We start from the raw sequence: 26,534 nt of genomic DNA, 5'->3' as shown, positions 1-26,534 counted from the left end.
CGAATAATTAAACTGACTCAGAATTTTTCTCCCTACATAAATAATCAATATTCGCAAAAGAGAAAAATTAAAAAAAAAAAGAAGAAGAAATTTCAAATTAGAAACTAAAAGTATACATTGAAGAATTTCGTTCAGGCTGGGACTCGAACCCAGGGCCACTCGCTTGGAAGCCTAACACTCTAGCCATTAGTCTATGGGAGCTCTGTCGGTGGGAGTTTTAAATATAATAAAAACAAAAAATGCACCTTGGTAATTGTTTATTTAAACACTTTGAAATCTTCGTGTCGAAAAATTAAACTGACTCAGAATTTTCTTCCCTACATAAATAATCAATAATTGCAAAGGAAAGAAATTGAAAAAAAAAAGAATTTTCAAATTAGAAAAGAAATATATACATTGAAGATATTCGCTCCGGCTGGGACTCGAACCCAGGCCACTCGCTTGGAAGACCAGCGGTCTAGCCATTAGGCTATCGGAGTTCTGTCGAGCGGAGTCTTACTGCCTGACTGATACTGCCTGACTGACAGACTGACTCACTGACTAACTGATACTGACTGACTGACTCACTGACTGACCGAGACTGACTGACTAACTGACTGACTGACTGAGACTGGACTGACTGACTGACTGACTGACTGACTAACTGACTGACTGAGACTGACTGACTGACTGTTTGACTCTCTGACTGGCTATTTCACTGACTGACTGAATGACTAAATGACTGACTGACACTGACTGACTGACTGCTTGACTACCTGACTGACTGCTTGACTGACTAACTGACTGGACAGGACTGACCGACTGACTGACTGACAGACTGACTGAATAAGGATGACTGACGGACTGACTGAATAAGGCTGACTGACTGACTGACTGACAGACTGACTGAATAAGGCTGACCGACTGACTGACTGCCTGACTGACTGACTGACTGACTGACTGACTGACTGACTGACTGACCGAGACTGACTGACTGACTGACTGAGACTGGACTGGACTGACTGACTGACTGAGACTGACTGACTGCTTTAGTGACTAACTGACTGCACAGGACTGACCGACTGACTGACTGACTGACTGCCTGACTGACTGACTGACTGAATGACTGACTGACTGAGACTAAATGACTGACTGCTTGACTGACTGGCTGAAGGACTAACTGACTGACTGAGTGACTGACTGACTGGACTGACTGACTGAGACTGAATGACTGAGTGCTTGACTGATTGACTGTCAGACTGACTGACTGACTTCGCAAAAGGGAAAAATAAAAAAAAAAGAATTATAAAATTAGAAAAAAATATTTGCATTTAAGATTTCCTTTCCGGCCGGGACTCGAACCCAGTACCACGCGCTAGGAACCCAACGGTCTAGCCATTAGGCTATCGGAGCTCTGTCGATGGAAGTCTTAAATATAATAAAAACAAAAAATGCACCTTGGTAATTATTGATTCAAACACTTTGAAATTTACAGGTCGAAAAATTAAACTGACTCAGAATTTTTCTCCCTACATAAATAATCAATATTCGCAAAAGAGAAAAATTAAAAAAAAAGAAGAAGAAATTTCAAATTAGAAACTAAAAGTATACATTGAAGATTTTCGTTCAGGCTGGGACTCGAACCCAGGGCCACTCGCTTGGAAGCCTAACACTCTAGCCATTAGTCTATGGGAGCTCTGTCGGTGGGAGTTTTAAATATAATAAAAACAAAAAATGCACCTTGGTAATTGTTTATTTAAACACTTTGAAATCTTCGTGTCGAAAAATTAAACTGACTCAGAATTTTCTTCCCTACATAAATAATCAATAATTGCAAAGGAAAGAAATTGAAAAAAAAAAGAATTTTCAAATTAGAAAAGAAATATATACATTGAAGATATTCGCTCCGGCTGGGACTCGAACCCAGGCCACTCGCTTGGAAGACCAGCGGTCTAGCCATTAGGCTATCGGAGTTCTGTCGAGCGGAGTCTTACTGCCTGACTGATACTGCCTGACTGACAGACTGACTCACTGACTGACTGATACTGACTGACTGACCGAGACTGACTGACTAACTGCCTGACTGACTGAGACTGGACTGACTGACTGACTGACTGACTGACTGACTAACTGACTGACTGAGACTGACTGACTGATTGCTTGACTCTCTGGCTGGCTATTTCACTGACTGACTGACACTGACTGACTGACTGCTTGACTACCTGACTGACTGCTTGACTGACTAACTGACTGGACAGGACTGACCGACTGACTGACTGACAGACTGACTGAATAAGGATGACTGACGGACTGACTGAATAAAGCTGACTGACTGACTGACTGACAGACTAACTGAATAAGGCTGACCGACTGACTGACTGCCTGACTGACTGACTGACTGACTGACTGACTGACTGACTGACCGAGACTGACTGACTGACTGACTGAGACTGGACTGGACTGACTGACTGACTGACTGACTGAGACTGACTGACTGCTTTAGTGACTAACTGACTGCACAGGACTGACCGACTGACTGACTGACTGACTGCCTGACTGACTGACTGACTGAATGACTGACTGACTGAGACTAAATGACTGACTGCTTGACTGACTGGCTGAAGGACTAACTGACTGACTGAGTGACTGACTGACTGGACTGACTGACTGAGACTGAATGACTGAGTGCTTGACTGATTGACTGTCAGACTGACTGACTGACTTCGCAAAAGGGAAAAATAAAAAAAAAAGAATTATAAAATTAGAAAAAAATATTTGCATTTAAGATTTCCTTTCCGGCCGGGACTCGAACCCAGTACCACGCGCTAGGAACCCAACGGTCTAGCCATTAGGCTATCGGTGCTCTGTCGATGGAAGTCTTAAATATAATAAAAACAAAAAATGCACCTTGGTAATTATTGATTCAAACACTTTGAAACTTACAGGTCGAATAATTAAACTGACTCAGAATTTTTCTCCCTACATAAATAATCAATATTCGCAAAAGAGAAAAATTAAAAAAAAAGAAGAAGAAATTTCAAATTAGAAACTAAAAGTATACATTGAAGATTTTCGTTCAGGCTGGGACTCGAACCCAGGGCCACTCGCTTGGAAGCCTAACACTCTAGCCATTAGTCTATGGGAGCTCTGTCGGTGGGAGTTTTAAATATAATAAAAACAAAAAATGCACCTTGGTAATTGTTTATTTAAACACTTTGAAATCTTCGTGTCGAAAAATTAAACTGACTCAGAATTTTCTTCCCTACATAAATAATCAATAATTGCAAAGGAAAGAAATTGAAAAAAAAAAGAATTTTCAAATTAGAAAAGAAATATATACATTGAAGATATTCACTCCGGCTGGGACTCGAACCCAGGCCACTCGCTTGGAAGACCAGCGGTCTAGCCATTAGGCTATCGGAGTTCTGTCGAGCGGAGTCTTACTGCCTGACTGATACTGCCTGAGTGACAGACTGACTCACTGACTGACTGATACTGACTGACTGACTCACTGACTGACCGAGACTGACTGACTAACTGCCTGACTGACTGAGACTGGACTGACTGACTGACTGACTGACTGACTAACTGACTGACTGAGACTGACTGACTGATTGCTTGACTCTCTGACTGGCTATTTCACTGACTGACTGAATGACTAAATGACTGACTGACACTGACTGACTGACTGCTTGACTACCTGACTGACTGCTTGACTGACTAACTGACTGGACAGGACTGACCGACTGACTGACTGACAGACTGACTGAATAAGGATGACTGACGGACTGACTGAATAAGGCTGACTGACTGACTGACTGACAGACTGACTGAATAAGGCTGACCGACTGACTGACTGCCTGACTGACTGACTGACTGACTGACTGACTGACCGAGACTGACTGACTGACTGACTGACTGAGACTGACTGACTGCTTTAGTGACTAACTGACTGCACAGGACTGAACGACTGACTGACTGACTGACTGCCTGACTGACTGACTGACTGAATGACTGACTGACTGAGACTAAATGACTGACTGCTTGACTGACTGGCTGAAGGACTAACTGACTGACTGAGTGACTGACTGACTGGACTGACTGACTGAGACTGAATGACTGAGTGCTTGACTGATTGACTGTCAGACTGACTGACTGACTTCGCAAAAGGGAAAAATAAAAAAAATAGAATTATAAAATTAGAAAACAATATTTGCATTTAAGATTTCCTTTCCGGCCGGGACTCGAACCCAGTACCACGCGCTAGGAACCCAACGGTCGAGCCATTAGGCTATCGGTGCTCTGTCGATGGAAGTCTTAAATATAATAAAAACAAAAAATGCACCTTGGTAATTATTGATTCAAACACTTTGAAACTTATAGGTCGAATAATTAAACTGACTCAGAATTTTTCTCCCTACATAAATAATCAATATTCGCAAAAGAGAAAAATTAAAAAAAAAGAAGAAGAAATTTCAAATTAGAAACTAAAAGTATACATTGAAGATTTTCGTTCAGGCTGGGACTCGAACCAGGGCCACTCGCTTGGAAGCCTAACACTCTAGCCATTAGTCTATGGGAGCTCTGTCGGTGGGAGTTTTAAATATAATAAAAACAAAAAATGCACCTTGGTAATTGTTTATTTAAACACTTTGAAATCTTCGTGTCGAAAAATTAAACTGACTCAGAATTTTCTTCCCTACATAAATAATCAATATTCGCAAAAGAGAAAAATTAAAAAAAAAGAAGAAGAAATTTCAAATTAGAAACTAAAAGTATACATTGAAGATTTTCGTTCAGGCTGGGACTCGAACCCAGGGCCACTCGCTTGGAAGCCTAACACTCTAGCCATTAGTCTATGGGAGCTCTGTCGGTGGGAGTTTTAAATATAATAAAAACAAAAAATGCACCTTGGTAATTGTTTATTTAAACACTTTGAAATCTTCGTGTCGAAAAATTAAACTGACTCAGAATTTTCTTCCCTACATAAATAATCAATAATTGCAAAGGAAAGAAATTGAAAAAAAAAAGAATTTTCAAATTAGAAAAGAAATATATACATTGAAGATGTTCGCTCCGGCTGGGACTCGAACCCAGGCCACTCGCTTGGAAGACCAGCGGTCTAGCCATTAGGCTATCGGAGTTCTGTCGAGCGGAGTCTTACTGCCTGACTGATACTGCCTGACTGACAGACTGACTCACTGACTGACTGATACTGACTGACTGACTCACTGACTGACCGAGACTGACTGACTAACTGCCTGACTGACTGAGACTGGACTGACTGACTGACTGACTGACTGACTGACTAACTGACTGACTGAGACTGACTGACTGATTGCTTGACTCTCTGACTGGCTATTTCACTGACTGACTGAATGACTAAATGACTGACTGACACTGACTGACTGACTGCTTGACTACCTGACTGACTGCTTGACTGACTAACTGACTGGACAGGACTGACCGACTGACTGACTGACAGACTGACTGAATAAGGATGACTGACGGACTGACTGAATAAGGCTGACTGACTGACTGACTGACAGACTAACTGAATAAGGCTGACCGACTGACTGACTGCCTGACTGACTGACTGACTGACTGACTGACCGATACTGACTGACTGACTGACTGAGACTGGACTGGACTGACTGACTGACTGAGACTGACTGACTGCTTTAGTGACTAACTGACTGCACAGGACTGACCGACTGACTGACTGACTGACTGCCTGACTGACTGACTGACTGAATGACTGACTGACTGAGACTAAATGACTGACTGCTTGACTGACTGGCTGAAGGACTAACTGACTGACTGAGTGACTGACTGACTGGACTGACTGACTGAGACTGAATGACTGAGTGCTTGACTGATTGACTGTCAGACTGACTGACTGACTTCGCAAAAGGGAAAAATAAAAAAAAAAGAATTATAAAATTAGAAAAAAATATTTGCATTTAAGATTTCCTTTCCGGCCGGGACTCGAACCCAGTACCACGCGCTAGGAACCCAACGGTCTAGCCATTAGGCTATCGGTGCTCTGTCGATGGAAGTCTTAAATATAATAAAAACAAAAAATGCACCTTGGTAATTATTGATTCAAACACTTTGAAACTTACAGGTCGAATAATTAAACTGACTCAGAATTTTTCTCCCTACATAAATAATCAATATTCGCAAAAGAGAAAAATTAAAAAAAAAGAAGAAGAAATTTCAAATTAGAAACTAAAAGTATACATTGAAGATTTTCGTTCAGGCTGGGACTCGAACCCAGGGCCACTCGCTTGGAAGCCTAACACTCTAGCCATTAGTCTATGGGAATTCTGTCGGTGGGAGTTTTAAATATAATAAAAACAAAAAATGCACCTTGGTAATTGTTTATTTAAACACTTTGAAATCTTCGTGTCGAAAAATTAAACTGACTCAGAATTTTCTTCCCTACATAAATAATCAATAATTGCAAAGGAAAGAAATTGAAAAAAAAAAGAATTTTCAAATTAGAAAAGAAATATATACATTGAAGATATTCACTCCGGCTGGGACTCGAACCCAGGCCACTCGCTTGGAAGACCAGCGGTCTAGCCATTAGGCTATCGGAGTTCTGTCGAGCGGAGTCTTACTGCCTGACTGATACTGCCTGACTGACAGACTGACTCACTGACTGACTGATACTGACTGACTGACTCACTGACTGACCGAGACTGACTGACTAACTGCCTGACTGACTGAGACTGGACTGACTGACTGACTGACTGACTGACTAACTGACTGACTGAGACTGACTGACTGATTGCTTGACTCTCTGACTGGCTATTTCACTGACTGACTGAATGACTAAATGACTGACTGACACTGACTGACTGACTGCTTGACTACCTGACTGACTGCTTGACTGACTAACTGACTGGACAGGACTGACCGACTGACTGACTGACAGACTGACTGAATAAGGATGACTGACGGACTGACTGAATAAGGCTGACTGACTGACTGACTGACAGACTGACTGAATAAGGCTGACCGACTGACTGACTGCCTGACTGACTGACTGACTGACTGACTGACTGACTGACTGACCGAGACTGACTGACTGACTGACTGAGACTGGACTGGACTGACTGACTGACTGACTGACTGACTGAGACTGACTGACTGCTTTAGTGACTAACTGACTGCACAGGACTGAACGACTGACTGACTGACTGACTGCCTGACTGACTGACTGACTGACTGAATGACTGACTGACTGAGACTAAATGACTGACTGCTTGACTGACTGGCTGAAGGACTAACTGACTGACTGAGTGACTGACTGACTGGACTGACTGACTGAGACTGAATGACTGAGTGCTTGACTGATTGACTGTCAGACTGACTGACTGACTTCGCAAAAGGGAAAAATAAAAAAAATAGAATTATAAAATTAGAAAACAATATTTGCATTTAAGATTTCCTTTCCGGCCGGGACTCGAACCCAGTACCACGCGCTAGGAACCCAACGGTCTAGCCATTAGGCTATCGGTGCTCTGTCGATGGAAGTCTTAAATATAATAAAAACAAAAAATGCACCTTGGTAATTGTTTATTTAAACACTTTGAAATCTTCGTGTCGAAAAATTAAACTGACTCAGAATTTTCTTCCCTACATAAATAATCAATATTCGCAAAAGAGAAAAATTAAAAAAAAAGAAGAAGAAATTTCAAATTAGAAACTAAAAGTATACATTGAAGATTTTCGTTCAGGCTGGGACTCGAACCCAGGGCCACTCGCTTGGAAGCCTAACACTCTAGCCATTAGTCTATGGGAGCTCTGTCGGTGGGAGTTTTAAATATAATAAAAACAAAAAATGCACCTTGGTAATTGTTTATTTAAACACTTTGAAATCTTCGTGTCGAAAAATTAAACTGACTCAGAATTTTCTTCCGTACATAAATAATCAATAATTGCAAAGGAAAGAAATTGAAAAAAAAAAGAATTTTCAAATTAGAAAAGAAATATATACATTGAAGATGTTCGCTCCGGCTGGGACTCGAACCCAGGCCACTCGCTTGGAAGACCAGCGGTCTAGCCATTAGGCTATCGGAGTTCTGTCGAGCGGAGTCTTACTGCCTGACTGATACTGCCTGACTGACAGACTGACTCACTGACTGACTGATACTGACTGACTGACTCACTGACTGACCGAGACTGACTGACTAACTGCCTGACTGACTGAGACTGGACTGACTGACTGACTGACTGACTGACTGACTGACTAACTGACTGACTGAGACTGACTGACTGATTGCTTGACTCTCTGACTGGCTATTTCACTGACTGACTGAATGACTAAATGACTGACTGACACTGACTGACTGACTGCTTGACTACCTGACTGACTGCTTGACTGACTAACTGACTGGACAGGACTGACCGACTGACTGACTGACAGACTGACTGAATAAGGATGACTGACGGACTGACTGAATAAGGCTGACTGACTGACTGACTGACAGACTGACTGAATAAGGCTGACCGACTGACTGACTGCCTGACTGACTGACTGACTGACTGACTGACTGACTGACTGACTGAGACTGACTGACTGACTGACTGAGACTGGACTGGACTGACTGACTGACTGACTGACTGAGACTGACTGACTGCTTTAGTGACTAACTGACTGCACAGGACTGACCGACTGACTGACTGACTGACTGCCTGACTGACTGACTGACTGAATGACTGACTGACTGAGACTAAATGACTGACTGCTTGACTGACTGGCTGAAGGACTAACTGACTGACTGAGTGACTGACTGACTGGACTGACTGACTGAGACTGAATGACTGAGTGCTTGACTGATTGACTGTCAGACTGACTGACTGACTTCGCAAAAGGGAAAAATAAAAAAAAAAAGAATTATAAAATTAGAAAAAAATATTTGCATTTAAGATTTCCTTTCCGGCCGGGACTCGAACCCAGTACCACGCGCTAGGAACCCAACGGTCTAGCCATTAGGCTATCGGTGCTCTGTCGATGGAAGTCTTAAATATAATAAAAACAAAAAATGCACCTTGGTAATTATTGATTCAAACACTTTGAAACTTACAGGTCGAATAATTAAACTGACTCAGAATTTTTCTCCCTACATAAATAATCAATATTCGCAAAAGAGAAAAATTTAAAAAAAAGAAGAAGAAATTTCAAATTAGAAACTAAAAGTATACATTGAAGATTTTCGTTCAGGCTGGGACTCGAACCCAGGGCCACTCGCTTGGAAGCCTAACACTCTAGCCATTAGTCTATGGGAGCTCTGTCGGTGGGAGTTTTAAATATAATAAAAACAAAAAATGCACCTTGGTAATTGTTTATTTAAACACTTTGAAATCTTCGTGTCGAAAAATTAAACTGACTCAGAATTTTCTTCCCTACATAAATAATCAATATTCGCAAAAGAGAAAAATTAAAAAAAAAGAAGAAGAAATTTCAAATTAGAAACTAAAAGTATACATTGAAGATTTTCGTTCAGGCTGGGACTCGAACCCAGGGCCACTCGCTTGGAAGCCTAACACTCTAGCCATTAGTCTATGGGAGCTCTGTCGGTGGGAGTTTTAAATATAATAAAAACAAAAAATGCACCTTGGTAATTGTTTATTTAAACACTTTGAAATCTTCGTGTCGAAAAATTAACCTGACTCAGAATTTTCTTCCCTACATAAATAATCAATAATTGCAAAGGAAAGAAATTGAAAAAAAAAAGAATTTTCAAATTAGAAAAGAAATATATACATTGAAGATGTTCGCTCCGGCTGGGACTCGAACCCAGGCCACTCGCTTGGAAGACCAGCGGTCTAGCCATTAGGCTATCGGAGTTCTGTCGAGCGGAGTCTTACTGCCTGACTGATACTGCCTGACTGACAGACTGACTCACTGACTGACTGATACTGACTGACTGACTCACTGACTGATACTGACTGACTGACTCACTGACTGACCGAGACTGACTGACTAACTGCCTGACTGACTGAGACTGGACTGACTGACTGAATGACTGACTGACTGACTAACTGACTGACTGAGACTGACTGACTGATTGCTTGACTCTCTGACTGGCTATTTCACTGACTGACTGAATGACTAAATGACTGACTGACACTGACTGACTGCTTGACTACCTGACTGACTGCTTGACTGACTAACTGACTGGACAGGACTGACCGACTGACTGACTGACAGACTGACTGAATAAGGATGACTGACGGACTGACTGAATAAGGCTGACTGACTGACTGACTGACAGACTGACTGAATAAGGCTGACCGACTGACTGACTGCCTGACTGACTGACTGACTGACTGACTGACTGACTGACTGAGACTGACTGACTGACTGACTGAGACTGGACTGGACTGACTGACTGACTGACTGACTGAGACTGACTGACTGCTTTAGTGACTAACTGACTGCACAGGACTGACCGACTGACTGACTGACTGACTGCCTGACTGACTGACTGACTGAATGACTGACTGACTGAGACTAAATGACTGACTGCTTGACTGACTGGCTGAAGGACTAACTGACTGACTGAGTGACTGACTGACTGGACTGACTGACTGAGACTGAATGACTGAGTGCTTGACTGATTGACTGTCAGACTGACTGACTGACTTCGCAAAAGGGAAAAATAAAAAAAAAGAATTATAAAATTAGAAAAAAATATTTGCATTTAAGATTTCCTTTCCGGCCGGGACTCGAACCCAGTACCACGCGCTAGGAACCCAACGGTCTAGCCATTAGGCTATCGGTGCTCTGTCGATGGAAGTCTTAAATATAATAAAAACAAAAAATGCACCTTGGTAATTATTGATTCAAACACTTTGAAACTTACAGGTCGAATAATTAAACTGACTCAGAATTTTTCTCCCTACATAAATAATCAATATTCGCAAAAGAGAAAAATTAAAAAAAAAGAAGAAGAAATTTCAAATTAGAAACTAAAAGTATACATTGAAGATTTTCGTTCAGGCTGGGACTCGAACCCAGGGCCACTCGCTTGGAAGCCTAACACTCTAGCCATTAGTCTATGGGAGCTCTGTCGGTGGGAGTTTTAAATATAATAAAAACAAAAAATGCACCTTGGTAATTGTTTATTTAAACACTTTGAAATCTTCGTGTCGAAAAATTAAACTGACTCAGAATTTTCTTCCCTACATAAATAATCAATAATTGCAAAGGAAAGAAATTGAAAAAAAAAAAGAATTTTCAAATTAGAAAAGAAATATATACATTGAAGATATTCGCTCCGGCTGGGACTCGAACCCAGGCCACTCGCTTGGAAGACCAGCGGTCTAGCCATTAGGCTATCGGAGTTCTGTCGAGCGGAGTCTTACTGCCTGACTGACAGACTGACTCACTGACTGACTGATACTGACTGACTGACTCACTGACTGACCGAGACTGACTGACTAACTGCCTGACTGACTGAGACTGGACTGACTGACTGACTGACTGACTGACTAACTGACTGACTGAGACTGACTGACTGACTGCTTGACTCTCTGACTGGCTATTTCACTGACTGACTGAATGACTAAATGACTGACTGACACTGACTGACTGACTGCTTGACTACCTGACTGACTGCTTGACTGACTAACTAACTGGACAGGACTGACCGACTGACTGACTGACAGACTGACTGAATAAGGCTGACTGACTGACTGACAGACAGACTGACTGAATAAGGCTGACCGACTGACTGACTGCCTGACTGACTGACTGACTGAATGACTGACTGACTGACTGACAGAGACTGACTGACTGACTGAGACTGACTGACTGCTTTAGTGACTAACTGACTGCACAGGACTGACCGACTGACTGACTGACTGACTGCCTGACTGACTGACTGACTGATACTGACTGACTGACTAACTGACTGACTGAGACTGACTGACTGATTGCTTGACTCTCTGACTGGCTATTTCACTGACTGACTGAATGACTAAATGACTGACTGACACTGACTGACTGACTGCTTGACTACCTGACTGACTGCTTGACTGACTAACTGACTGGACAGGACTGACCGACTGACTGACTGACAGACTGACTGAATAAGGATGACTGACGGACTGACTGAATAAGGCTGACTGACTGACTGACTGACAGACTGACTGAATAAGGCTGACCGACTGACTGACTGCCTGACTGACTGACTGACTGACTGACTGACTGACTGAGACTGACTGACTGACTGACTGAGACTGGACTGGACTGACTGACTGACTGACTGACTGAGACTGGCTGACTGCTTTAGTGACTAACTGACTGCACAGGACTGACCGACTGACTGACTGACTGACTGCCTGACTGACTGACTGACTGACTGAATGACTGACTGACTGAGACTAAATGACTGACGGTATGACCTTTAGCTCATCTAAATTAAAACCAATTTTACACTAAAGGGAGCAAAAGCGGAAGACACTATTGCTGTAGACAACTAGAAAGATGATAGATGCAATTTTCTGACTGAGTAACTGTACAGGAGTGCAACGTGTATCCATAGTGATAAGTTGGTTTAAGTTTTTTTCCAAAAAAAAAAAAATGTCTACATGAGAGGATGCTTTAGTTTTCAATAGGAATTTGAGGACAGGGAAGGAGGTAACTAACAAATGAAGGAAATCAGCTTACCCTGAGGAAGCTGCAGTGTTAATCCACCAATTTCGCCGAGGAGTCTCGATAGGCCAGCGGCCCGAGAATTCTTCAGCGAAAAAGGAAAAAAAGAAAGAGTAAGAATTTGAGTGGACTCTCCAGTTCCGTCAAAGTTTTGAAAAACTTTCCGCCGACTGAGGAAGAGCCGAGTACGGATGCGAGCCGATTCGGCCAAAGAGCGCTGTCAGCAGCGACTCATGCAATTCGAAAGAGCAGGAAGAGCGTGCTGCCTGCCCTAGTGACAAATCGCGTCTGAGAACCCCCGCTGCGAGGGCAGGGGGACGTGCGCCGACGCCCTCTCGCGGAGCCTCCCACAAGCTGACGCACTTCCAGTAGCAGACGGCTGAGAGCCATCGCGGGACTCGGGAGCACCCAGTGCGACCAATGGAGAACTACCTCTCCTTCGGATCCAGACACTTTTAGCATTTCTCTTCGGAGAAAATTAAGCTTTTTTTCTCGCATTAAACTCTTTTGAAGACATATAAGATGAATAATAAATGAAAGTAAAGCAATTGAGGAAAAATGACACTAAAACCTAAAAGTAATCGGGTGTGAGGGCTAAAATTTAAAATATGAAGACAACTAGTACAAAGAGTGGGAGAGACTCTCCTCTGTTTTGGGATCAGAGACGGAAATAGGGGAGATTCGAGAGCACCTAGAGCAACCAATGGAGAATTCACTACCTTTCCTTCGAATCCATACACTTAGCGTTTTCACTCCAGAAAGAATTTAGTTCGTTTTTCGGATTTCACACGGTTGAAGGTATATAAGAGGTATAATGAACGGAAGTAAAGCATAAATTGAGGGGAAAATAATCACAATTTGAAGCACATATAAGTAATGGGAGGTGACTGCTAAATTAAAAAAATGGAGATAACTCGTACAAATGGTGGGAGAAACTCTCCTCTGTTTATAGGCAAGGGGTGGTAAAAGTAAAGATTCGGGAGCATGCAGAGCATCCAATAGAGAACTACATGTCCTTCGAATGCGGACACTTTTGACGCATCACTACGGGAAATTTTGAACTTGTTTCTCATATTTATATTGTCGAATGTACATAAGGACCATTCCATTAAATAGCCGGTACGTTGTCCAACCGATGACAGCTCATATATTTCGTCAAGAAGTAAAAATTTATTTAGGCAACGAACAAAATTTTTGGTAATGAATAAAGTACCCCCTCTCCTATCTACAAATTCAATTTTTAAGAGGAAAATATGCTATACTTTACACCACAAGAAAAAACCAGCTTTTGGCAATTCTTGTTTGAGAATAACCTTTAAAAAACGTAACCTATACTGCCATTTACGTGAGAGAAATTATTTATACAGGATGTTCCGTTTTAACCCGCAAAAAAAACTTTATTTTCGCAACCGTTATTCATAGATGTATACTTCCAGTTGCAAAAATGTTCAAAATCAGATGCAAGGTTCAGATATTGAAAGTTTGAAGTAAAAATAAAAATGAGACAAAATATACAAAATTTAACTTTTTATACGGGCCCCAGGTCCTCTAACTTATGTTTAGGGAAACAATCTCCATTGATAAACAATTCCAGCAAAAAGGTTTGAAATTAGTACGACCAATATTCACCGAGATATAAAACGCAGCGCTTTGTGATTTACACCACTTTTCACTCGCCGTCAATAACACCTTTTGGGGGAAAACATATTGGTTAACAAGTGTTTAAAATTGCATGTGTGCATAGACTGTTATTTTCAAATTATTCGAGGTTTTGCAGTGTGTTTTTGCGTATCACGGCATAACATTTGCAATTATTTTTGAATGGCAATGAAAAATATAAATACCTTGTTTTCTTACTTTGACGACATGTCATTCTTCTGAAAGAGCAATAAGTTCCATTCTCATCTTCTGTATAGTCCCTTAAAACTTTAAACTGCAATATCTCCTTGAGTTTTGGTCGCACAAATGTCAAGTTTTTTGTGCTAGTAATCGTTTTCAATGGAGATTATTTCTCTAAGTATTAGTTAGATCACCTAGGGTCGGTACAAAAAGTTAAATTTCGTATTTTTTGACTCATTTTTATTTTTGCTTCACACTTCCAATATCTTAACTCTGCATCTGATTTTGAACAATTTTACTACTGGAAGTATACATCTAGGACTAAAGTTTGCGAAAATAAAGGTCTTGCAGGTTAAAACGGAACACCCTGTATAATAACGAAATTAGAATGTTCTTAATAGAGTTAACTTGTTTTAAATGACCTTTGAACTATATTTTTTTTACGTTTTTTTAATTATAGTACACGACCGGACACATCTAAAATGAAGAAGTTTAAAAAAATTTCAACAAGACGCTCTTCACGAAAAATCGAAGAAATTACTTAATGTCAGCTGGAATTTATCCAAGTATTTTCCTACTTAATAAGGATAAATATTTTGTAAATAGAATATTTGAGCAAGAATAATATAGGTATTCAAGAAAATGAAAAAGTGAACAAAATACTTGAGCATAAACACTTTCAACTCCTCAGAGGTTCCCTTCTTCAACGATTGACTCAGACAAAAAGCTAGAAAATATTTTGTTTTCCTCTTTTCTTAGTCTTGTTCTGTTTGAAAAAATGCGTTTTCTCCCTTATGTGCGTCATTAACATTGCATTCAAACTTTTTTGAAACATTTAATGATGAGGTTTAGGGAAATAAACAATTTCTAATCTGTGACACAAAAAAGTTTTTAAAAACTTCCAAAGAAAAATTTGTTTATTTTGAAAATATGTACTGAAAAATAACGTACGTCTTGTTGCTTTACTTACATTTTTATTGCGGAATATAAGAGCTTAGACGTAATGACATTACATGATTTTTCATATTTACATGGCATTCTTTGCAATAACTTTCATTAATGTTTCTATTGTCTTACTTTCGCTGAAATTATAATTCAAACAATCAAGACGAGCAATCAAAATTATTCTCCAATTCACATACAGAAAGTCCCAGGGACGAATGGTCAACGGCAAATATTCAAAGTTCTTAGCCGTTAGAAACGGACTTTTTTTTTTTAAACACAAAAAATTAATGTATTTATTTTTTTAGAAAATGAATGTATATTTTTTAAATTAAAAACTAATATTTAAAATGTACATGAAATATCGGTATCATCATAGTGGTATTTTATTAAAACAAGAGCCACATGTCTGAAACTATAACAGTGAAAGGCACAGCGATTCGCATTCGCATCATTATCATTTTTTTAACCTTGCTTAGTTTGCGCAAAGCGCTGTTTTTATGACAAACCAAGACACTTCTATGTTACTTTGTTTGAACTTCACAAGAAGTTAAGTATCCGGTGCTATTCAGGAAAAACTACCTCACTGGTGTCAAGAGGCATGAGCGGGAAACCGCCTTCAGTGCCATACGATGAAATATTTCTACAAGCTGTTTCAACAGTAACCAGGAATGAGTTATGGGAAAGAGCTAACACGAGATCTCAATCACTTTAAATATTGTACACTATGAACTGTTAAAAAATAAATAAAATAAAGAAAGGAAATGGTGCGCGTAACTTGTGTGCACGTAAGAACTTACAATTCTTAATTTTAAAACTCTAAACGTAGAAGGGTTCAGGGTAACGTAATCGGTTTAAACGATAGTAAAACTAAACCATAAAATGTGGTACCAATGCAAGGAGGAGTAGACTTTCAAAGAATAGTTGTAAAAAACCTTAAAAGATTACTAAAATAAAACACAGTAAAGTTGTAAGCTTATAATTTATATAAAAATTTCTTAGTTTAATTAGTATCTACCTACTAATTACTCATCCAATTACGAAAAGCATAAGAAAAGGATTTATTTCGGAGACTGCCGATAGAGCTCTTTATAAAAAAAATTAGCAAGATGACATATAATCCTTTTAACAATATCGCCATTACCACCAAACTATTACAGGATGTGATCTCATTTTTGGGGCCAAATTTGGTAATAATTTGGCAATATATCACTGAATAATAGCAAATTTATAACGTCACTTCCGTTAGAATTCAGTTTCTATTACTTCCATTTTATATTCATATACCATCAAAGTGACAAATTAAGAATATTTTTTCGAGCTTAAAAAAAAAAAAGAAAGTTATCGAAAATCAAATGAACCAGAAGACTTCCAAAATTTGATAAATTTGCTCTTTTTAATGCTACTTTTACATGTGTAGATATATTTAATCATAAACATATAAAAGCATTTTTTACAGCATTTTAAACAATTATTTTTCATTACTTTATCATTAAAGTACAACAGTTCTGTTTAATATATAGTTTTTGACTTCTAATACGTATTGTATGGGTATTTTTTGTTCAGTTTACTTATACCTTGTTTTGTGTAATTTGATAAAACCTATTCAAATTCAAGTATCAACATGTATTTCGTAGTCGTGTACTTATTTTTATAGATTTCGCACTAGTTCAAGCATAAAAAAATACTTTTAACATTCTGTTTATATATATATATATATATATATATATATATATATATATATATATATATATATATATATATATATATATATATATATATATATATATATATATATATATATATATATATATATATATATATATATATATATATATATATATATTAGTTAACATTACATTTTTACATAATAATCATAGTATTTTTACAATTTTATATATTAGACATAGGTTAACAATTATATTTTTCACTTTATGTACAACATTAGTTTTTTGGCTTGACAACGAAATTTCTAAGCAATAAAATACTAGATTTTCAAAATAAATAATTAAATTAATAAACAGGAAAATGATTAATCTTCAAGATTTATTCTCTTTACTAGCTGCGTGCCCGGCGTTGCACGGGCTACTTAAAAAATGAAAGAGATGTCCAATAGATGTTTTTGTGTTACTCTGACATCAATTTCTAAAGCGCTAAGGAGGAAATAAATGCGTGTAATGCAAGGTTTGCAAAACACCAGTAGAGCATATTTTTGGCAAAAATCTCTTTAACGTTTATCATAGTTATCAATGATACAAGTTATGAGTATTTTCAATTAGCACAAAAGATGAAAATATATGCATTATCAACTATAACCTGTGCTCACGTTAAACTGAATTACATATGAGACTACATCTGAAATATTTATGTACAGTTACAATCAGCGTGACTGAATAAGGCTGACTGACTGACTGACAGACAGACTGACTGAATAAGGCTGACCGACTGACTGACTGCCTGACTGACTGACTGACTGAATGACTGACTGACTGACTGACAGAGACTGACTGACTGACTGACTGACTGAGACTGACTGACTGCTTTAGTGACTAACTGACTGACCGAGACTGACTGACTAACTGCCTGACTGACTGAGACTGGACTGACTGACTGACTGACTGACTGACTGACTAACTGACTGACTGAGACTGACTGACTGATTGCTTGACTCTCTGACTGGCTATTTCACTGACTGACTGAATGACTAAATGACTGACTGACACTGACTGACTGACTGCTTGACTACCTGACTGACTGCTTGACTGACTAACTGACTGGACAGGACTGACCGACTGACTGACTGACAGACTGACTGAATAAGGATGACTGACGGACTGACTGAATAAGGCTGACTGACTGACTGACTGACAGACTGACTGAATAAGGCTGACCGACTGACTGACTGCCTGACTGACTGACTGACTGACTGACTGACTGACTGACTGACTGAGACTGACTGACTGACTGACTGAGACTGGACTGGACTGACTGACTGACTGAGACTGACTGACTGCTTTAGTGACTAACTGACTGCACAGGACTGACAGACTGACTGACTGACTGACTGCCTGACTGACTGACTGACTGAATGACTGACTGACTGAGACTAAATGACTGACTGCTTGACTGACTGGCTGAAGGACTAACTGACTGACTGAGTGACTGACTGACTGGACTGACTGACTGAGACTGAATGACTGAGTGCTTGACTGATTGACTGTCAGACTGACTGACTGACTTCGCAAAAGGGAAAAATAAAAAGAAAAGAATTATAAAATTAGAAAAAAATATTTGCATTTAAGATTTCCTTTCCGGCCGGGACTCGAACCCAGTACCACGCGCTAGGAACCCAACGGTCTAGCCATTAGGCTATCGGTGCTCTGTCGATGGAAGTCTTAAATATAATAAAAACAAAAAATGCACCTTGGTAATTATTGATTCAAACACTTTGAAACTTACAGGTCGAATAATTAAACTGACTCAGAATTTTTCTCCCTACATAAATAATCAATATTCGCAAAAGAGAAAAATTAAAAAAAAAAGAAGAAGAAATTTCAAATTAGAAACTAAAAGTATACATTGAAGATTTTCGTTCAGGCTGGGACTCGAACCCAGGGCCACTCGCTTGGAAACTTAACACTCTAGCCATTAGTCTATGGGAGCTCTGTCGGTGGGAGTTTTAAATATAATAAAAACAAAAAATGCACCTTGGTAATTGTTTATTTAAACACTTTGAAATCTTCGTGTCGAAAAATTAAACTGACTCAGAATTTTCTTCCCTACATAAATAATCAATAATTGCAAAGGAAAGAAATTGAAAAAAAAAAAAGAATTTTCAAATTAGAAAAGAAATATATACATTGAAGATATTCGCTCCGGCTGGGACTCGAACCCAGGCCACTCGCTTGGAAGACCAGCGGTCTAGCCATTAGGCTATCGGAGTTCTGTCGAGCGGAGTCTTACTGCCTGACTGATACTGCCTGACTGACAGACTGACTCACTGACTGACTGATACTGACTGACTGACTCACTGACTGACCGAGACTGACTGACTAACTGCCTGACTGACTGAGACTGGACTGACTGACTGACTGACTGACTGACTAACTGACTGACTGAGACTGACTGACTGACTGCTTGACTCTCTGACTGGCTATTTCACTGACTGACTGAATGACTAAATGACTGACTGACACTGACTGACTGACTGCTTGACTACCTGACTGACTGCTTGACTGACTAACTTACTGGACAGGACTGACCGACTGACTGACTGACAGACTGACTGAATAAGGATGACTGACAGACTGACTGAATAAGGCTGACTGACTGACTGACAGACAGACTGACTGAATAAGGCTGACCGACTGACTGACTGCCTGACTGACAGACTGACTGAATGACTGACTGACTGACTGACAGAGACTGACTGACTGACTGACTGACTGAGACTGACTGACTGCTTTAGTGACTAACTGACTGCACAGGACTGACCGACTGACTGACTGACTGACTGCCTGACTGACTGACTGACTGATACTGACTGACTGACTCACTGACTGACCGAGACTGACTGACTAACTGCCTGACTGACTGAGACTGGACTGACTGACTGACTGACTGACTGACTGACTAACTGACTGCTTGACTCTCTGACTGGCTATTTCACTGACTGACTGAATGACTAAATGACTGACTGACACTGACTGACTGACTGCTTGACTACCTGACTGACTGCTTGACTGACTAACTTACTGGACAGGACTGACCGACTGACTGACTGACAGACTGACTGAATAAGGATGACTGACAGACTGACTGAATAAGGCTGACTGACTGACTGACAGACAGACTGACTGAATAAGGCTGACCGACTGACTGACTGCCTGACTGACTGACTGACTGAATGACTGACTGACTGACTGACCGAGACTGACTGACTGACTGACTGAGACTGGACTGGACTGACTGACTGACTGACTGACTGAGACTGACTGACTGCTTTAGTGACTAACTGACTGCACAGGACTGACCGACTGACTGACTGCCTGACTGACTGACTGACTGAATGACTGACTGACTGGCTGAAGGACTAACTGACTGACTGAGTGACTGACTGACTGGACTGACTGACTGAGACTGAATGACTGAGTGCCTCGACGACCGCCGCTGCAAGCCAACGCGTGCACTTCCTCCTTATCAAGGTCACCGCCGCCGTTGCATGTAATTACTACCGGTTTCAGGTTTCGGCAGGCTTATTTTTTTTAGTTCATGTTATTTCCGCGGGCTTTTTAGTTCACGTTTGTTTTCGCGCGCTTCCTTCTCATTGACCTTGGAGCTGCGTGCCAGCAAGGACACGAAAGGGTAAGACGTGTTGCTATGATCGTTTATTTTATGTCGTAACGGACATGTCTGGAAGTTTCATTAAACTTAATAACTTTTCTTTTTAGAGGCGATTCTAGGGGAGGAAATTAGATGGGAAATATAAAAAATTAATGGGAATTTTAGTGTCTTTGTTGCCAGCAGCAGTTGTTGAAACTTTAGAATCCGCGGGTTTACTTTATATTAGTGGTATTGGAATCACAGCTGGGGAAGAAGGAATATTGGAAGCATATTCTGTGTACGGTTTAACAAACGCTGGGTTTTACAGTTCAATTGGTGCTGGCACGGTCTTAGGGTCAGGTATAGTAGGAGGCATTACTGCGGGGGTTCTTGAAGCAGGAAAAACAAACCAAACGCATCAAGAGATTGCAAATATTCTTCAGAAATTGAAGGATCCAACGTTAGTGGCTAAAACAAACTTAGATTCTCCTTTACAATCTTATCATTTGCTAAACAATGTCCAAAAAATCTTGCAAAAGAAAGATGATAGAAAGACTAGGGTGGGGGGTTCTGGAATCGGTCGATGTGGAGGAGAAAATATTAAAAAGAAACGTGTGGTTCGGAGGAAAAGACAAAAATATACTTGTAAAAAGATTAACTCTTCCCGACGCAGAACTAGTAGCAGAAGGTGCAAACGGAAATTGCTCAAAGGCTAGTCGTGATTTTTTCTGGGTATGGGAACTATATGCTTGCGATATATACCGCCGACCAACCTCAACTAAAGCTAAAAGTCCTTATTTTTTTTCTTACGCATTTCGCCATGACGGTATTGTGGTTGGAACTTTCGGGAGGGAAGGAAAAGAGCCGGTAATTGCTAAGCATTATAAAACATTCGACATTCTTGCTGGAACAGATCATCACTGGGATAAAAAATTTCATCCATTTGTTCAAAATCAATGGGTGTCGTCGACAGTGTGCGAAAGTGAAAATTCACCTCTTCCCCCAGTTCAGTGGTCTTCTAATCAATTTCGCCTTACAACCGACGATTCAGGTATCGGCATTTTATGTACAAAGGGTAGTTTATTCATTGGCGTACATTTTTTCTCTACTGGCACTGGGGAAAATTATGAAGATTTTGGATTCCGCCTGTTTTTCAGACTTAGAAAAATGCATGCAAACCAATCAGAAATTTTGCAAAAGATACTGGATGAGCAGATGGGTAGGAGGCAGAGAGCAAGGGCAGAACCCCATTTAGGTGATCCCGGTATATCAATCATGATGGAACCAGATGACATGGACCAATTTTTTGATAATGATAATTCTCTTTTAGCGACTGAGAACGCAAAGCGCCTTAAACTCGTTGTTGAACCCGATAAAGAACCCGACAAGGATGGGGACCTACCAGATCCAATAAACGAGCCTAAAGTCTAATAATTTAAAAAAAAATTTCCTCTAGATCGCCTCTTTTCTATTTTCAGGAATGGAGAAATTCAAAGAAAGGTTTATATCTGCAATTGACATTTTTTCGGAATTGGTCTTCATGATTTATAAACGGTTTAAAACAACTAAATGCGAAACAGACCAAACAGACGGAGGAGACAATGACGAAAAGGATCAATTTATGGCTACGGCTAGAGAGTTTCTGTTGCACCTGTATTTAACACCTGAAGAAGCCGCAGATTATGAAAAAAAAAGAAGTGACTGCTGGGATCAACCTGATCCACTTAAATGCAAGGCGGAACTAGACGAACAATTTCGTAACATAATTTTTGGACGGATAAACGAAAAAAAAAATGATGACAGCAAAAACGACACATCAGCAAAAGTTTACATAGCAGCAGTATCAGCATTAATGTATTTTCTTAAAAATTTCGCTGAATCGGCCGGCTTTGGTGACGTACAAATAAAAACCGATTTTCAAAGCAACGTAACTTGGATTCGCGTTCCTGAAATAATTGAAACGGTTGTGAAAGTAGAAAAAGCTCCTGGTATCCCAGTTCCTAACCCTGGTGCACAAAGACTGGGTAGAAGCAAACCATCAAATAATAGAAACACTTCAAATGCATCAAACAATAGAAATACCACTTCAAATGACATGCCACACGTCATGGTCGATGACGCCCCTGAGATGGACGCGCCTGAAATGGACAATTCACCTGAGTGATTTTTCTTTTTTTTCAGATGACATCGTTAAATACATGTCAATATGCGGCACCCAATCTACAGCTTCGTCTGATGCATATGCAAAGTATAGACAGACAAAATTTCGAATTTTACCGCAGAGCCCACCGAAGCAAAGTGAGGAACACATCTGCATTGATTCTTTTCGATCAGAAATGGTCAGAACTGAGACGTGAACTGTATGCAAAGCACAAAGTTATTAGAGAGAATTTCCTAAAACAAAAATCAATAAAGGAGCAAGAACTGTTTTCCTGGAAATTAAAAATTTGTAATTTCAACATTCCGCACTAACAACAAAAGTTTTTCATGTAAACAAATGTAAATAAATGCAGCGGCTTACCGCAACGCAAAAGTATACGTACCTTGTCTTATTTATTGTCTTCTTTCGAAAGTTGATTGTAGATAGGTAGGAGACCTGAAAACCGACAGAAAAGAAAGCTAGATAAATATCTAGGCAATCTACATTCCGCCGATCATCGGGAAATCTCCCTTTATTGCTAATTTACAAATATGTACAAAAATCCGTCAGAAAGGTGAGTTATCCTGCCATCTATGTAGAAAAATCCGTCCTCAGCCAGAAAGGTGAGTTATCCTGCCATCTATGTACAAAAGTCCGTCCTCAGCCAGAAAGGTGAGTTATCCTGCCATCTATGTACAAAAGTCCGTCTTCAGCCAGAAAGATGACTATGTACAAGAGTTCTGGTTCCTCATCCATCACTAAGCAACTCCATCCATCGACGCACTATCTCATCCCCTCGGTCCTCGTTTGAGTATCCATCTGAAAAATATCATACACTATTGCACAGGAACTGAGCGGTTCAAGATATTCTTGGCGTAATGGTTAGCGTGACGGAAAAACAACCATTACCCGAGAATATCTTTTTGACTCGGGTTCGAGTCCCGAGCGTGAAAAACTTATATTTACCTGTAGTTATGACACTGCTTAGGGTGTTCCAGGTGAGGCCTTTATAGGTGATTTCCGAGGCGATCGTCGAGATAATGGTGAGGTCGGAGATGCTTTCAGGGGGGATTTACGAGGCGATGGTGTTTTTGATCTGCTAAATTTCTAATAAATACATGTAAAAAACCATGTAAGAAATATGAAAATTTAAAAAAACAATATTTTAATTAAATGAAAAATATCATACCTTCATACAATCACAACTGGCGACGTGTTTAGCCAACCATCTATCTCTTTTGCTAAAGATATGTGAGCGCACCATCTGTTCAACTGGCAGCATGTCGTGTAAAACCATGGCTACGAACATTGTCTCCATAGAGACTTCAATTTCGTGTGTTTTATACATGGGTGAGGGAGTAAAATTAAAAAATGAAATTCTTTCTTTCAGTGCAGGTGGAATAGCATATTTATTACATGTGACTAGGCCCGCTGGAAAGATCTGCGACACCGGATTACAATTTTTTTTTTCTAGTTGCACGGGGTTCCTTCCATCCAAATGTTCCCTTAAATCGTCTAAGTTATTAAATCCTTCTCCCGGAGTTAAATTTAATTCTTGCGCACTTTTTTTGCCCTTTACGTCATCGAATAAAATAAACCTCTTCCCAATAGCGGCCCCTATATAGAATGCTACGCGCCCAACCGGTACATTAAGGTTTATAGATACTCCCTCAAATAATTCAGTTATAGTAGAAGCGAACGTTGTTTTTCCACTGCCGTATTCCCCCACGAGCCCTACCCATCTACATTTAGGTTTACCATATATAAATGCATCTAAAATTGCCTGACAAATGGATTTAAATTTATTTTTAGGAATAATAAAAAAACTATACAAAAATGCTTCTCCAAATAAATTTTCATCGTCTTTTTCTAAGATAGCGTCCCCAATTGCCCTGCACCTGTCGTTTAAATAATCGAGATTTGTTTTACACCTCAGATTACGTTTTAATTCAGCTTGTACAGTTTTTACTGCATTTTTAGCAGCGCGCTCTCTATCCCCTAATTTTAAAAAAAGTTTAGCATTGGCTTCGTGTCTGAGATGGAAATCTTCGTGTTCCTTTGTAACTAATTCCTGCGGCGTATTACACGGAGTGGCAAAATGTAAATAGTCAGCTACTAAATCGAGAACATCTTCCGTTTGTGTCTCGTGCGCATACTGTAATAGTAATGAATGATCGAAGCTTAAAACTGCTTCATTTTTTGCTGTACGTTTTGCTGTACTTGGCTCATAAAACGGTTCCCCACATTTTATTACTATCGTTTCTAATAACTGGTTAAATTTTACGCAATACTGTATCAAAAAATCAATTTTAAGGAGTCGCAGGGCCTTCTTCAGGTCGACCAAACGCCATTCCGCTTGGTAAAAAATTAAAATAAAAGTAAAATTTTTAAAATTAAATGCCCCAAAGTATTCTGTTTTGTTATTATAGTTGTAAACTTTTTCGCATTCTTCTTGAGCAATAGTTTCAGTAACTAAAACAAATAATTTTCCAGCTCGTCTGTTTGAGCTGCTACGAAAAAATGCTTTAATAAATTCAGGAAATTCTAATGTTGTTTTAGGTGGACTACTACTGAAAAATTCGTCGTCAAAAGGAGTATTATTGTAAGACTCACCTTCCTCGTCCTCGCTTTCCCATTCAAAATCCGACGGTTCACTATCCGCTTGACTTGTAGAAGGGACGTCCTTCCTTTTTTCCGCACAGTACGCCTTCCAGCTTTCGTTCAGTGCCATAAAATTCTCGCGATATTTTTCGGGGTTTTCTACGTTCTTATCTGGATGCCACTGAACATATCGTTTATGAACTAACTTTTTTAATGATTTAAGATCATACAAGTCTACATTAATGCAAAGTAGACCTCTCAACATCATTTTCGCGTGGAGGAATTTCATAATGCTAAGAAAAATATTATACTAAGAAAAATATTATACTAAAGCAAAATTATACTTAGGACAAGCGGAATGGCGTTTGGTTAAGTCACCTTTCTGACGGAGTGAAGAGTAAAAAGGAACAGAGAACGGCTGCGCTGATATTTAAGAGAGCGCGCGACCTCCTTTTGAATTGTGGTAACCCTCTTCCTATTACAGCCGTCAGTTAGGGGTTACAACCCCTAACTGACTGACTGATTGACTGACCGAGACTAACTGACTGACTGACTGAGACTGGACTGGACTGACTGACTGACTGACTGACTGAGACTGACTGACTGCTTTAGTGACTAACTGACTGCACAGGACTGAACGACTGACTGACTGACTGCCTGACTGACTGACTGACTGAATGACTGACTGACTGAGACTAAATGACTGACTGCTTGACTGACTGGCTGAAGGACTAACTGACTGACTGAGTGACTGACTGACTGGACTGACTGACTGAGACTGAATGACTGAGTGCTTGACTGATTGACTGTCAGACTGACTGACTGACTTCGCAAAAGGGAAAAATAAAAAAAATAGAATTATAAAATTAGAAAACAATATTTGCATTTAAGATTTCCTTTCCGGCCGGGACTCGAACCCAGTACCACGCGCTAGGAACCCAACGGTCTAGCCATTAGGCTATCGGTGCTCTGTCGATGGAAGTCTTAAATATAATAAAAACAAAAAATGCACCTTGGTAATTATTGATTCAAACACTT

At 39.9% G+C, this 26,534-nt stretch overlaps 1 protein-coding gene across 1 annotated transcript; it reads right to left on the bottom strand.

The window, feature by feature from the left end:
• Window positions 1-23,427: 23,427 nt before the first annotated feature.
• On the bottom strand, window positions 23,428-25,799 carry LOC129232110 (uncharacterized). Its single transcript, XM_054866346.1, has 3 exons — window positions 24,085-25,799; window positions 23,862-24,002; window positions 23,428-23,714 (listed from the first exon to the last, which is right to left on the bottom strand). Exons 1-2 carry the CDS (start codon window positions 25,783-25,785, stop codon window positions 23,880-23,882), a joined length of 1,824 nt encoding a protein of 607 aa, XP_054722321.1. The 5' UTR covers window positions 25,786-25,799; the 3' UTR covers window positions 23,428-23,714; window positions 23,862-23,879.
• Window positions 25,800-26,534: the final 735 nt, after the last annotated feature.

Source organism: Uloborus diversus, unplaced genomic scaffold (genome assembly GCF_026930045.1).
Source record: "Uloborus diversus isolate 005 unplaced genomic scaffold, Udiv.v.3.1 scaffold_109, whole genome shotgun sequence".
In the NCBI taxonomy this organism is placed as follows: Eukaryota; Metazoa; Arthropoda; class Arachnida; order Araneae; family Uloboridae; genus Uloborus; species Uloborus diversus.
The sequence above is the reverse complement of the archived record's forward strand: the minus strand, read 5'-3'. Positions and strand labels throughout refer to the sequence as shown.

Bases quoted from the DNA above. Each gene is read 5' to 3' on its own strand.
- LOC129232110 (XM_054866346.1), bottom strand. From the start codon at position 25,785: ATGAAATTCCTCCACGCGAAAATGATGTTGAGAGGTCTACTTTGCATT. The intron at 24,003-24,084 runs GTATGATATTTT...TGTATTTATTAG, and splicing joins CCAGTTGTGATTGTATGAAG to AAATTTAGCAGATCAAAAAC.